The sequence below is a fragment of the Pocillopora damicornis genome, chromosome 14, assembly GCF_964200805.1.
Source record: "Pocillopora damicornis chromosome 14, jaPocDami1.2, whole genome shotgun sequence".
Lineage (NCBI taxonomy): Eukaryota > Metazoa > Cnidaria > Anthozoa > Scleractinia > Pocilloporidae > Pocillopora > Pocillopora damicornis.
In genome coordinates, this window is record NC_142683.1 from 13,725,951 (window position 1) to 13,742,023 (window position 16,073).

The window sequence follows — 16,073 nt, forward strand, 5'->3', positions numbered from 1 at the left end:
CTTCAGCGTTGTGATAATAGAGATGGCTCTTTAGTTGTTTTTTTAAAATGGTACAGGGTTCTTAATTTTTTCAGAAACAAATTGCAAGGACTTTTTCAGGACTATGATTGATTTTTCCATGACTCAATTTCGCCTTCAACCCTCTCATTCCCAAGATTTCAAAATCAATTCTCCTCACGATCTACATGTATTTCTTACAACGTAGATTCTAAAAACTTTATTCCTCGATTTAAGCAGATTTCCAGGACTTTCCAGGACCTTTAGTCTTTTCCCAGGACTTTCCAATCCTGGAAAATGTCAAGATAAAATTTCAGGACTCTCTAGGTTTTCCAGGACACGTAAAAACCCTGATGGTACAATTTCCCTATCAGTATTCTCCAATCTTGGAAGTGAGAGCAAAATTTAGCTGCCAGAAGTGGCTGTATGCATACATAATCGAAATAATGACCCATAAAGCAGATATCCTTGGCTCATGATAAAACACTAGTCTTATACGATATAGAATCAATAGGTGATAATTAAGAATTGATTACCGCAGTTTTGTTCATCAGAATTATCATCACAGTCTTTATCCCCATCACATTTCCAGTTGATATTTATGCATTTTCCATCAGAACATCTGAACTCAGTTGCCTCATCACAGGCATTTTGTGCTACAAATAGAAAATGCAAAGCAAAAAAATTCATGTTCTGTAGAAGATGAAAAAAGGGATTCTCAAACACTTAACATCTCTTATTGATTATACAACAGTGACACATTCAGGCCTTAGGAAATCTGCATCACCTGAATTTGCAACCATGAAGACTATAAGGCATGCAAAGATCAAAAGCCAAATTATAGATCAGAACAAAAAGACTCTTTTTGAAGAAGAGATTGGTGCAATAAATTGAGCTTAAACGTTTTGTAGTGCATTTAATCTCAATTATCTTTAGCCATCCATGTTCCTTCATTATATATCATTTCCTTTTTTTTTTCTATCTCAATGGGCTTATGTAAGGTTAACCCTTTAACTTCCAACATCTCATTGGTTCTTCTCCTTACAGTCCAGTTACAATTCTTATGATGTTCATTTGGAGAATTTGTTATTGGATCAACTAATCAATATTTTTCTTTATTCTCGTTACTTGTCTGCTTCGAATTGTATTGATATTGTAAGAAGAAATTCTGTCTTTGTCACTAATGGGAGTTGTAGGGTTGATGAAGTCTGTACTTGAGTTAAGCAACCCACTCACATTATCACGCTTATCCTTTTTCCACAGCACAAGGAGCAAGGGATATTTCTACTCCCCCCTGGATGGGATGCTAGTCCATCAAAAAGTTACCTCACCACCCCCCCCCCCTCCTGTATTTCATTATGCCCTAGGGGCTCATTTACAGCACAACTTGTAAAAATACTCAGCTATACTACACGCAAAAGTGTGTAATAAGTCTAACAAGATGTATGTACTCCTAAATGAAGAGAGGCACAGTGAGATTAAAGCATTTTGCCCATGAACACAACACATTGACCCTAGCAGGTCTTGAACACAGAGCACTCTAACCAGAGTCCAAGGCACTAACCATTATACCACTCAATGATACTCAAAACATCATTTCTTAAGTGATCAAAACTTTCTGGTGAAGTGAGTCATCCTTGTGAAAAGGCTTCAGTGGCTCAAACTTAGTCTGCATGGTTCAGGCTAATTCCTGAGAGACATAATAACACTTACTGCAATTGACCTCATCGGTCCAATCCCTGCAATCATCCTGCTCATCACAAACCCAACTTGCATCAATGCATCGGCCATTTCCACACCTGAAGTTTCCAGCTTCACAAGGCGGACCTACAATAAATAGAAATGGCTTAATTTAGGAGATGCAGATAAGAATATACATGTATCATTCACAGTAGCTTAAAAAGCATCCTTGCTACCACAGGAGTCCTGAGAGTACTCTTACTAAAAATATATAGTCCCCCTCAGCACTCTGAAAAAAACATTATTTACTCTAAGAAATAACCACATTCAAAGTACAAGAGACGAGGATAAGAATTATGCACTTTAAAAATTACTATGAAAACTAAAGTTTCATTTATGATAACAAAACAATCTCCTGACTCCTTAATAGAGGTGAAAATTACAGTAATTAAGGGGAAACGGATGCAGGACTTTAATTTTGGACAACTGACAACTTAATACAGGCTCTGCTGTAATTCTCAAGGCTCATTGTGCCTTATACTTTGGTTTGGCAACCATAACCCTTTACACACTGACATTAATATGCATATTCTCTGTACTTTTGACTTTACATTTCCTTAGGTGCTGGCAAGGAGAATTAGTTTAATAATCGAGAGAGTCTTAAGTTGGTGATCACTTCCTTTATTCTCCTGACCTTAATGTGTGATTCAGGGGTGATATTGTAAGGAGAATTTAGATCCTAGTCACTCTTAGGGGTCAAAGGGGTAAAGCTCCCATCACACAAGAAAAAAAGATATGTAGAAATCATTGTTGGATAAAAAAATTTTAAAAAAACGTAGTTTCTCCCCACAGAAGGCACAACAGCCAAGTGGTAGGTGGATACTTTTGACCTTACCTGGTTCACAGCCATGTTCATCTGACATGTCCCCGCAGTCATAATCCCTATCACATCTCCACTCCATAGCAATACACTCCTTTCCATTAGCACAGCTGAAGTCATGGCTGGCACAGGTATGGTTTGCTGTAAGATTGTTCATATATATTAATTTTTGTCTTAAAAAATAGTTTGTCAGTGCCATGTACACAGCAGTGAATGTTTAGAAAAGCTAATATCCATTTGTTCCAGTACCTCACTTCAGGGGAATAAAAACTGATGAACACTGGGGCACAGAAGCAGATACTCAAAAAGGAGTACCACAACTCTAGCATATCAGCTACAACATGCAGAAACAGTGCCTTCAATATGACCCAGCACCCACCCTAGCTCTGGCTCATATTCAGTTGTAATCACCGGGTATACTTTGGATGCTTTCAAGCAAACTCACAAAGTGAGACCTAAAACCCCTCAAGATCTTCTAGAGTTCTTTCAGTCAACTTTTACTTCTATAATCAAATTTTGATAAAAATGATTAATATTGTCTTATCATATATTCATGCATACATTTCATACATTTCCAGCAAATAAAACAATTAATTAGTTGAAACAATTGTTATTACAGAGACAAATATTTAACGATCATCTACAGAAGTAACACCAAAAACTATGTTTGAAGCCAGTTTATTCTGAATGGAAGTAATGGATAAGAGGAAAATTGTTTTTTAGATTTTTCTCCACTAAGCAGGTGCTTTACCAAGGTAGGCACCTCCTTCAAATCTTATTGAAAGCACTATGAAAAGAACAATGTGAAAAAGATTTCCGCTCCTGCATGGGTCTTGTCAGCCACAAGTGACACTGTTTCATCAATTCAGATGTCCAATACAGCTAAAATGTATCACTCATGGTCAAGCCTACCTGACAGGAGCCTCATAATTATTAATAACTGTAATATCTACTTATAGTGATAAAAATCATATCAGTTGTGTAATTTTATGTACAGGCACATGGTAATTATGATGAATAACCCACCACAATCCACTTCATCACTGCCATCGTCACACTCTTCCTTGCCGTCACACTGCCAGCGTGTAGGTATACAGCGCAATTTATCGGCACATTGGAATTGGGAACTGGAACATGTTGTTGCTTCCACTATTGGAACAAATATTATCACATTAACTCTTTAAACCCAAGAGTGACTGGCATCTAATTTCTCCCAACAATATGAATCCTGAATTACACACTCAGGTAATGAGAATACATAAAATGGTCACCAGGGTCTCGGAACCTTTTGATTGGCCAACAAATTCTCCCTGTCAGCACCTTTGGAAATGTATAAAGAACAACGTGGAGATTATGCATACTGGTCTTAGGGTGTAAAGGGTTGAAAGCTTGTGAATATGTGTAAAATAATCAACAAAAATTTAAAACACTTCACAGATGGTTACAAAGCCAGTTTTGAAAAGCATAACAGATGTAAGTTTCTAAAGAAACTATGGTGCTGCATCAGTGAGGGAAATTACAAGATAATTTGGCTTTATTAACTGAGTTATTAATATAATATACTGTAAATTGGAGACAGTATTGAGATTCTGAAGCTGATGCTTGCATGAATCTCATTTCCTGGCCTGAGTCTCTTGTTGCAAGCAAAGGGCCTTCACTGAGACACTGCATCATTTACCAACCCCACTTAAAAGATCAGCCCAATTTCTAAGCAACCACCCTGTCTCTGGTGAAAATTTAAGATTTAAGGTCGCCAAATTGTCACTTTGAAAAAAGTTGTGCTTGGAACACTACCTTAACTTTTCTTATGAGGCCTGTATATTTCCACAGAAACCAATTCATATACACTCATTCTAGAAATATCAAACTCACAACAATCCTTTTCATCTTCACCATCCTGACAGTCAATATCATCATCACACTGCCATGTTTTAGGGATACACCTGTTATTGCATGCAAACTGCAGTGGTGAACAAGTCCTTCCACCTGGAAAATAACCACATAAAAAAGTTTGAAACGCAGGTACTACTTTGTGTCACCTTACAATAAATACTTGAACACCCAAGATCTAATTGATGATTCTCTCCTTCAGCTATTATACATTTCCTTGTAACTTAATTACAAGAATTTGGTTTTAGATCTAGATAACAACTTATATGTGATAAGTGAGAGTATTCTTACCACCTGTTTGCTGAATGATGTGTGGATGGCACAGGGAGAAGTTACAAGTAAATCACTTCTGGGGGTTAAATGCTTAACAGACAATCAAGGATGCCAGGCAATATTCTAAAATTATGTTATGTGTGTACATTGATTGGAAGCTACATACCTGCTTTTGTTTGGGCACAAAGCTATTTATTTGGTCATATAATAATTATTGCATGATAGCTTTTACACAGATTTCAAAAAATTGCATACATATTTCAAAACATGCACCCACCAATCTGGCAAGAGACAAATCTTTTCTTAAGGTGCGAAGCTATTGTAAAATTCAGGAAAAAAATTTGAAGACTCTTTGATATGATTCTGACAGGTCAGTTGTTACCTCACCAATAACAATAAAGCTTAGAACACGCAAGAGTACCTCAAAACCACAAACTGATTACCACTGCTAATTGCAGTTCAGCTTTTCTTATGCCTGATTGGCTTTTTCATTGGGACACATACATACACTTAAAAAATCACATAAATATTTATCAGCGTAACCAATAAGTGCTAGTCTGCAGGTAAAAACCAGCTTCCTCAAATTCTGAGGTGCCTACATTCTGAAAGATATTGTGTATAATGGAAAAAGATCAAAGATGGAAGCAAAGGGTACTGATTTCTCAATTTGTGTTTTTGTTTATTACTCCATCTCTTGCAAATACTGAGTACCACTAGTTCTTTCCTTGTGAAGGTTGTCACAATGACTTAGGCTGAAATCTATGATAAATATTAAGTTGTGCATGGATAGTATAAACAGAGACCCTGGAAAGCAGCCAGAATTATCAGTCATCTACTCAACACAGCTAGTCATCTATTTCCTGACTTATTAAGAATTTATTATCAAATTATCCCAGTAACACAGTAAAGAAAAAAAAAGGAAAAAGAAAAGTGGATTATATACAAAAATGTAAACAACTAACCACAATTTTCTTCATCACTACCATCAGAGCAGTCCGGAAAGTCATCACACTTCCATGACTTATCAATGCAGCTTAATCCATCTTTACAGGGGAACTGTGAAGGATGACAGCCCTTTCCTGAGACAAAATGAAAAAGATATCATAATGTTGAACTGTAAGTTCATTATACGCTTCACCTGTACAACTAGTAGTGCAATTTGGTGTTAATAAACACAAGTAAATTTTTCAAAGACAACAAAATTGCACAAGCCTGTTGTAGTCTTTGAAATATTTGTATGTGCTTTTTGACACCAAATTGCACAAGAAATCATGTTGTTATTTGTTAACAATTTACATGAAAAACACATTACAGAAAGTCGAGACAGACAAATTTTGGCAGTGTGCACATACTATTTGTAATTTGCACTCTTGTTACAACTTTCTACATGTGTTACATGAAAAATGCACCATTTTCAGCCAATCAGACACACATGACTTTTTTAATGTATATCATTGGGGTAGGTTAAGTCTGCACTTGAGCCATGTGACTCAACCACCTGGATCAACTGCCTATCGCGGTTTCCAAAGTATGAAGTATTACCACCCCTCCTGGATGGGATGACAGCTTGGGGCATCACAAGGTTACCCCTAGCATTTTATCAGCTTCCTTGACAATCTACCAGTACCCATTTATACTCCTGGGTGGGGAAGGCATCGTAAAGTAATGTATTTTTGAAAAGAACTCAACACATGGGTCCAGCCAGGTCTTAAAGAGGAGGGCATTGAGGTCTAAAAGTACTAACAAATTTGATCAAAACCAATAAATTTTCACATCCCAGTAATAAAAAAAATCACAATGACCCTCTCCTTGAACCCAGACCTCTGACAACCCAGAGATCACTGTATAAAACCTCTAGGACTCTGCATCTCCTTCTTCACCTGAGTGGAGCTCACAGGTTTCCATTAGTGTCAAGTAAATCTTATCAGAGTCAAAAGGATGCACCCTGATAATGATAAATAAATCTAAAAGGGATCAAGACAAAAAAAATCCAGTAATAGAACTATACCTTTTGATAAAATGCAAACTTTGAGGTTTTAAGCTAATTTGGCAATTTTATTTCATGTTGCCATCAATAGCATTGTAATGGGCAAGTCAAAGAAGAACTTGAACAAATGCTTTTATCTTTTACACCCAAACATCAATATACATATTCACCATACTGTTCTCTATACATCTCCTTAGGTACTGACAAGGAGAATTTGTTTATCAATCAAAGCTTCTTCACTTGGCAATCTAATCATTTCGTAGGTCGACAATTATTTCCTTTACTCGAGTCATCTTAATTAATTACTCAGGAGTATTATTGCTATAGGGGAAAATTAGATGCTAGTCACACTTAGGGTTCCAATGATTAAATTACCCACACCACTATCACAAGTCAGCAACAGCCTTTTGAATCTTAAAAAACATCACACCTGTTTTCTAAGAGCTCTGGACCCAGCTGTTCGAAGGTTGATCAGTGCTGACCCAAGGTTAAATTTTAATCTGGATTTCTTTATTCCTTTATTCAAATGCCTTTTTAGGATAGTTTCTGGTGTTCTTTTTAGAGCATCAAATAATCTTATTCTAGACAAAAAGAATTTGAATGAATTTTCTTTTAAAGCTATCAGATCTGAAATCAGCTTTCACACTAACCCTGGGTTATCTTAACCCAGCTTTGAACAACCTGGCCCTGAATGATTGACAGAGGCAACAACCAAATAATGAACAAACAAACAACTCACTCACTGCATGACACTTATCAATTTGTTGATAAAAAAGGTAAAGGAAGAAATAAATCCTTTTACCCTTTTACTCCCAAGATCAAATTATTGATTCTCCCCTCAAGCTGTTACACATTTCCTTGTAAAATGGTAACGAGAATTTGGTGTTCGATCATGATAACAACTTCTACCTGATAAGTTTGAATATTCTCATTACCTATTTGCTAGATTATGTAAGGATATTATAGGGAGAAGTTTCATGTTGATCACTTCTGGTAGTCAAAGGGTTAGGAGGAAGAGAAAGAGGGAGAGACTCAAAGAGAATATAATTCATACTGGTAGATCACATCTTTGTGAGTTTAGAACCAAAGAAAATTTGAAACCAATGGTTAGCCATAAAGAAAGCTTTTACCTCACAGAGAAGGAGTGCTTTAGAAAGAGATATCTACACACATTCATTTATTAACATATAAATACCCAAGGTTGTACAGAAACCAGAAAACTGAGAAGTTCTTATTCACCTAAATAAAAATTTGTCAAAACTGCCAACAACTTAGGCAAAAAATATAAGAATGTTGCCCTTGCAATGTGCAAACTTTCTTAAAATAACACTTGGCAATATATTTAATAGTAACATACCTCCATATAATAATAATAATGGCAGCAAAAGAGATAATATGATTTTAAAAACAAAACAAAGCAAACATGCTGTTGGATGACATGAAATCAAGATATAATTTTACAAAAAAACCCTTACACATATTTATGAGATTTTCAACTAGAAATGATGATAAAAAACTAGAATTTTGTCACACATATTTTAAACAGACTTGTATATAAAAAAATAGGACACAGATAGGTCAATATCATTTGTCAATATACATGCCACATACACAATACAAATTCTTAATTTCCGCAGCTGTCAAATTCACAATTATTTTCAAACAAGTAAGCATGATTTACAATCTAAACCTTTTTAAGGCTGAATCAACTGTTTGCAAATAAAGGTATTTTGCAAGATTTAACAAATGAAAGAAAATATCCACAACAAATGTCTACTGTTTAAAGTTTTCTTGAGTTTAAAAACTATTTTTTATGTTGTTAGAATACTTGAGTTAACAAACTATTTACATGTTGTTGTTAAAATATTGATATGTAATGATATTTTTAAGAGTGAAAAGTCCCAGCTACCAAATCTAAACTTCTTACAATTTTAGTAAGCTTTAAAAGCCAAGGACCAATAATTTTTGAGGAATAAATATCTATGGTCCCTTCAGGGTTTACAATGAATCCCTTTAAATTTTCCATGCCACTTAATTTAAATACTTTGAAAGAAACTGACTTCCACAAAATATGTTCGTTTAACAGGGATAAAAAAAAAAGGCTGAGTGGCAAATGTGTCCCGCATGCCTTTTTTTTTAAACTGTCCATGAAAATATTATTTGCGCATTTAAATAATATTTTTTTGACATAAAAATTCACGTGAAAGTCAAGTTGTCAATTTCGTCACCTGTTATTAAAACTTACGCATATTGTTTATTCGTTAGAATTTTCCCGTATATTTCAGGTATTTTAGCTTCAGTATACACAAAAACTTTGTAAATGATTCATTTTCATAAGCGTTTGTTAAAAACTAATTCGCACTTTCCAAACCTAAACAATAGCTCGAGGGCTTCCTTTGCTGGCTCATTAATATGTTTTGATCGATATCTTGAACACGTGTTTTGAGCTTTGCGAGGTTTTTGTTAAAGTACTAAACGAATGGAAGGGATTAGTCAAGTCAAGTTAAGCTCTCTTGCCTTGATTGATGGTGGAAATTCGAAGAAACACAACCCAGATGTGACAACTAAGGTTGTGACCTTTCGTAAGCTCCACCATGAGATTGATTAGTCGTTTTGAACACTCACACGACATATCGTAATACTATGCACAAACTCTTTGCTTCATGAACATACAAAATATTGCTTGGGATACCAAGAAGGAGACATGTAACGTCAAAATAGCGGCGTTCAGAGGATTAAAACGGGAAAAAACGGGATGAAACTGCAAAAGTTAACTGCGTTTGTATTTCAGTCAGTGCTAATGGACTTGTGACTTACCGTACGCGAGTTGTACACAGCAAAGATAAGTCCACAAAACTACCACAAGTATTGCATACTGAGCAAATCGCGCAAAATCCATAGCTTCCAATTCTTGTGCTGTTCACTTTCATGGGTTACGACGGCATTGTATAGGAAAATGAAGAGAAGATGAGTAGTCAAACCGCTGGGCTTCGCCGAAGCCAGAAGCCGTGAACTTCAAGTCGCACCACAGTACAACCACTTTAAGACACGCGGGCTTTTAAGTATGCAAATATTCTACAGTGAGTGATGCCTTGCTACTTATCACTATTAAATCTTTACAAATATAGACATCGGAATTTTCTAACTTCTGATTTTAGCTCAGCAAGTAGACAAGCATTTACAAAACTGTTATGACTGTGAAGTTGATCAACATCACACCGGGAATCACGCGGAACTCTGGTAAATCTGGCTTCCATGTGCAGTAATTTCCATGTTTCAGTAGTGTCGGGTTTAATTCCGGCACCGTAAAAAAGAAAAATTCAAGTCCCGTGACTGAGATCGAATGAAAGTAAGATTTTGCAAGCGAACGAAGTGATTTTCGGTCACGGGACGTCAAGCGTGCATTTCACGTTTTCTAGTTAAATGTTCTTTGACCACAATCTAAGCATCCACCCTTGTGGTTTTACTAAAAGTTTTGGAACAGTGCTATCGCTCTCTAAGGTCGAGAGCAGTAATTGTATATAAATGACTACAGGCAAAGGTTTGCACTTTAGATCATGTTAGCTCTAAAGTTCAACTGAATAGTAATAATAGTTCTGGCTAACGTTTACTCACCGGCAAGAACATAATTTTAGAGCATTCGAATGGCCTTGCATGCCTGACGAATTCATTGATATTCGTCCCATGTCAGAGATCGGTGCCCCTAAGGATTCTCGCATCGTGCGAGGCTAAGTAGTGTGTTCAGATCGATAGCCCTTGATAAAATTTTGCCCATCAATGCACAGTGTTAACCTTGGGTTAATGATTAATGATGAAGTTCTGATGTAGCGACGAACGGAGAAATCGTTTAAAACTTTAAAAGTTTGTCAGCGACATCTAAAATGAGCTATGCTTAATTCAGAACAAAAAAAAGACAAAAGTAAACCGATGATAATATTTAGTGATATATTTCTATTATTTAGAATTAATAATATCTGAAGCATTCCTCTTTGAAGAGGGTTTTTCTCTAATTTTTCCAATGAGATTGTCAGAATTTTTTGCAAATGTTTTACACCACAAATATGCCTGAGGACTGGAATATTGTCTATCATATCTAATCAGAGCACTCGCGTTTTTGCTATCTTTATGGCGATCAATGAACTAATCCAGTTCTAAGATTGTGAATTTAGTGAATTCCACAATCAATACGAGCTGGTTAGAAAACCATTTGAAATTGAACTTCACCCTCTTTGGATGGCTTCGACCAAATGCCACGCCTTATTTCAAAGGCTCGACCGAGTTTTCGCTCAGTCACGCCCTTGCCCTCGCTCATCAAAGACATAGAATATAGAGGGAGTGATTGTGAATGCTGATGAGCTCAAACGACCAGGTGGCCGTTTAGAGGGAGGAATTACATATGACGTTCAAATGCGAGTTTGCACAGGTTACATGGCTAAAAGTTCGGCCCGACTTGTAGCATTCGTTGGAGAAATATCCTGCTCCGAGTTAGGGGAACGAATTCTGGTCATCGGATCGATTACTCCATGTCGGTTGAAAATATCTGCTCGAACGTGAAATTTCATCGTAGTCCCACTCGATGAACAAGAAGAGGAAAGGCACTCAGTTGCATCCCCATCGCCCACACTGAGACTGAAGCCAGTTCATAAGGGACATTCTCGAGGTACATCTCGGTTACAAAAACCAAAGGTAAATCCAGTTAGGGTCAAGGTCCAGAGGATTCATTAAAAACACCCTGCTGGCGCCGATGATATTCAAAAACAGTGACCGTCCAGTGTCTCAGGAGTAACAATAGCTTCATTTTTTCGATAAGTGGCTAACGATTATGTAATAGTCGGCTGTGCCGCAAGGCGTAAGCGAAACACTAGAGCCAGCTCGCAGGCTAAACAGACGGCGGTAAAAGGTTTATGGCCAGCGGTTGGGCTGGCCTCGATTTTGCTTGGCAACTCTTAGCATTTAGAGCAGGGTTTTGCGGTTTTAACAACTTCGAGCAAATTTTTGCCTATCCGGAGCAATTTTTGAGCTGATGATAGGTTTAGAGAACATATCAAGTACGGAAAAGTCGACTATCTAAAAAACGTGTAGCCTTACCCTCCCCCACCAAGGTGAAACGGAGGCGAGGCTTCCGTTTTTAGCTAAAATGACGTTCCGCTGGAAGTCAAATGATCGTTGTATTTTGTTCCGTTAGACTGAAGTATGTAACCTTAAATGTCGCCCATATTTACGTGCAACTCTTTAAAGATAAGTTTCCAGCTACTTTTTCTTGACCGATGTTAGCAATTATTCTGATTAACGAAAAATAAAGCCTTTGACGTTGATCTCAAAATATCAAGACATGTATGTAGCAACTTTAGAAAGTTAAGTAGAAACTTATTGGATTTTCAGAAATTTGTTGGCAACTTTTTTGACATTCCAATGAGCAACTTTTCAGCATTTTACGAACACAATCGGCTAGCGGCGGTGCAGTAGACCACCGGTTTATATAATTAACCAGCTTTTATTCAAACCTTTGGGGCCCGCTTCTCAAAAGTCCCGTTAACTTAACGGGCCCAAAGCCATATTTTGAACTCAAAATTTAAAGAATAGATAAACAGGTTCTGGCTCCCTCAGTATTCCATTTTGTTTCTTTAGCTGACAGTTTTATTGCAAAACTTACAAAACTTTTCGAAACCATCCGATCTTGAATGAAAATAGATCAGCTTTACGGGCCCGTTAAATTGCCGGAATCTTCGAGAAACGGGCCCCTGGACCTCGGTGTCTCAACGATAGGCCGTCAAACTAACAAAAACGTGTAATATGGTCATAAGTACTAATCATGACGTCAAATAATGTAAGTATGTAAGTATAGAATGTCCAGACGGCAATTTTATTTTAGTCCCGACTCTGGAGATCTCATACGCTGGGCTAGTTTGTAACAAGTTTCTATGAATCTATAAAACTATATACATTCAAGTCTGATCGATGACATACTTTTTAAATTTTTTTCCCTCATCTAATCAATCTTGTCAGTATGGCTAGTTCACAGTGCTTCCTTCAACGTCATTTACAAATTGGCGTCACATAATGATAACTTTTTATTTGGATCTTTTGCTATAAAATTATATTCCTTATCTATAGTTTTAACCTTTGATAGCCGATTGTTATGTAGACCTCAAAATATTCCCTTCCATTTGTAATCGAAACTGAGATCACAAGGTGCCGGGGAAGAACCATTATGATATCTTGTGGTGGTTCATTATTAATTACATGCATGCTTTAATATTTTCTCGCGATTTTAATTGTGTATTCCAGGATTTCTTTTGAGATTTCCCGGCCATTATATATTTAGGAGGTAATGAGATAAATAAATAAAATGGAATATTCATGCAAAATATCGTCAATTTAAAAGCGAAAATACGTCGGGCACATGACTTTGGTCGATCGCCACGATCAGCATAAAAAAACACCCAGGGCGTCTCCGTTTCCGGAGTATGCACGTGCGCTGATGTACGAGTATCAAGCAGCTCTTTTTAAAGGAATTGTTTTGACTATCTATGAGAAGACGCCCATATCTTAGAATAATACCATCTACCATCTACGATGTCACTTTTGAAGGAAACGGAGATTATCTTCTACAAAATGCCGGAATTGTTCCTAAATATTAACAGGGGAATAACACTCTCACAGAAGATGATGGTATTAGCGACACCTAGGCTTAAAAGAATATATGATATCCTATCGGTTCACAACAACAGGAAGTAGACGTAATAGGTACCTTTTGGGATCTTTTATTCAAATTTTGACGCGTACATAGGATAGTCACCTTGATTTAATCTTAAAATCATCGTGAAACCGTTAACGTACATGTATATATCTTTCTATCCGGCTCTGCACAACTACAGGAGCCCATTAATACAGGAGCCCATGAGAAATGTTGTTTCTTGTTTGTAACAAGTTTCTATGAATCTATAAAACTATATACATTCAAGTCTGATCGATGACATACTTTTTAAATTTTTTTTTCCTCATCTAATCAATCTTGTCAGTATGGCTAGTTCACAGTGCTTCCTTCAACGTCATTTACAAATTGGCGTCACATAATTATAACTTTTTATTTCGATTTTTTGCTATAAAATTATATTCCTTATCTATAGTTTTAACCTTTGAGAGCCGATTGTTATGTAGACCTCAAAATATTCCCTTCCATTTGTAATCGAAACTGAGATCACAAGGTGCCGGGGAAGAATCCATCATGATATCTTGTGGTGGTCCATTATTAATTACATGCATGCTTTAATATTTTCTCGCGATTTTAATTGGGTATTCCAGGATTTCTTTTGAGATTTCCCGGCCATTATATATTTAGGAGGTAATGAGATAAATAAATAAAATGGAATATTCATGCAAAATATCGTCAATTTAAAAGCGAAAATACGTCGGGCACATGACTTTGGTCGATCGCCACGATCAGCATAAAAAAACACCCAGGGCGTCTCCGTTTCCGGAGTATGCACGTGCGCTGATGTACGAGTATCAAGCAGCTCTTTTTAAAGGAATTGTTTTGACTATCTATGAGAAGACGTCCATATCTTAGAATAATACCATCTACCATCTACGATGTCACTTTTGAAGGAAACGGAGATTATCTTCTACAAAATGCCGGAATTGTTCCTAAATATTAACAGGGGAATAACACTCTCACAAAAGATGATGGTATTAGCGACACCTAGGCTTAAAAAAATATATGATATCCTGTCGGTTCACAACAACAGGAAGTAGACGTAATAGGTACCTTTTGGGATCTTTTATTCAAATTTTGACGCGTACATAGGATAGTCACTTTAATTTAATCTTAAAATCATCGTGAAACGTACATGTATATATCTTTCTATCCGGCTCTGCACAACTACAGGAGCCCATTACTACAGGAGCCCATGAGAAATGGGCTCCTGACATCTACGATAATACAGCTACGATGATCTACGGTAAATTAAATACATATATAAATAAGTACCAAATACATGAAAAAAATGACATATTTTGAAAAATGCCAAGTGTAGTGTTCCTTTGTTCTCCATCATACGTTCTGTGAAAGTATTTAAGGGAAAACAGCATGTATGAGTTACCAAGCGGATTCATATGGTTAATATTCAGTTCCCGGAAAACGCAAAAAAGAGAAACCATGTGATCAGGTGGGCCACGCGGTGGCTAATTAAATCATGAGATGCCCTAAACATTTCACATTATGGTTCACGTACTGAAAAAGAAAAAAAAACTTAACACATACTTTCTATTTTGAGTTTCCTAAACAATTCGTAACAGCAGAAGCGATCAAAGGAATTAAAATTTAATCACCCTAATTTCTCTCCTAAAACTGTACTCTTTGTATTTATGAGAACCTGTGAACCGTTTTGCTTGTTTCATCGAAACGCGGACAAAATAGTTGGCCAGCATCAAGCCATATAACCTGACGTTTATCACGGTGGTTAAATTCTTTTTTATCATCTAGAGGTAAATGAACTATGAATGACTTACGCCAGCCAATGTACTGTGGCGCGTGACGTTCCTCATCGCCGGTAGCAAAAATCTACGAGCGTGAACTTTGGTCACTGCCACACACAGCAGACTGTTTTTCCGAGAACAGCATAGCCTCCGACCCAGGCTTCTCACAGCCATGCAGTACCCCACAAGACCGTGAGCGCTTTTCATTCAAAAAAAAATTTGGAATTATCACCGGTCGACTGGTCGAAAAGAACGCGTCCTATAAGCTAGTATTTGAGGTCGCGTGCTCTGTATCACCAAGCATGCTGAGTGCATTTCGTTGTGTTTCGAAATGGCGGACGTTTTGAACATTTTCGCGGCAGAGGAACCATACAGTTCTCGAAGCCAGTTCTGCCTCGGTCTTTCTCACCACAGCTAACAGTTTTTGAAGGCAAAACTAGGGTGGGGTGTACTCTTAGACACCCTTTCTTATTTACGTTCGCGTATATAAAGTATATCATAGTTATTAAATCATCACAGCTTCTTTCTCAGATTAAGTTTACACCGAAGTACATTTTTCTGTATTCGTGGTTAATCCTGCAGTCCTGTACAGTTTGACATCAGATTCTTGTGCCTTTGGCAAATGAGAAGACGAATCCGTTTTAAGACCGTTCCGGTTCGGCCGCTGCTTCAGAGATTGTGCTCGAATGACAAACCAGAAGACGAATCCGTTTCAAAACCGTTCCGGTTTGGCCACTGCTTCAGAGATTGTACTCGAATGACAAACCGAAAGACGAATCCGTTTTAAGACCGTTTGTACTCGAATGTTTAAAAATACCAAATCGGAAAAAAAAAAAAAAAAAAAAAAGAGCTTCTTCTGTGGGTAAAACATAAAAGTTCCTTTAATAG

The 16,073-nt window shown here is 36.9% G+C and overlaps 1 protein-coding gene across 4 annotated transcripts in view; it reads right to left on the reverse strand.

Moving 5' to 3' along the window:
- Positions 1-10,496, reverse strand: part of LOC113665335 (low-density lipoprotein receptor-related protein 2) — a 57,044-nt gene extending 46,548 nt beyond the window's left edge. The window contains exons 1-7 of one of the 4 annotated variants that reach the window (XM_089194288.1): positions 10,323-10,496; positions 5,686-5,799; positions 4,430-4,543; positions 3,584-3,706; positions 2,573-2,698; positions 1,711-1,824; positions 534-653 (exon numbers count right to left, since the gene is read on the reverse strand). In XM_089194288.1, coding sequence (XP_089050414.1) covers positions 534-653; positions 1,711-1,824; positions 2,573-2,639 — 301 coding nt within the window. In that variant the 5' untranslated portion in view covers positions 2,640-2,698; positions 3,584-3,706; positions 4,430-4,543; positions 5,686-5,799; positions 10,323-10,496. Of the gene's footprint in view, positions 1-533; positions 654-1,710; positions 1,825-2,572; positions 2,699-3,583; positions 3,707-4,429; positions 4,544-5,682; positions 5,800-9,524; positions 9,997-10,322 lie in introns of those variants that run through there. The other 3 variants (XM_089194287.1, XM_089194285.1, XM_089194286.1) reach the window with 3 other exon arrangements.
- Positions 10,497-16,073: the final 5,577 nt, after the last annotated feature.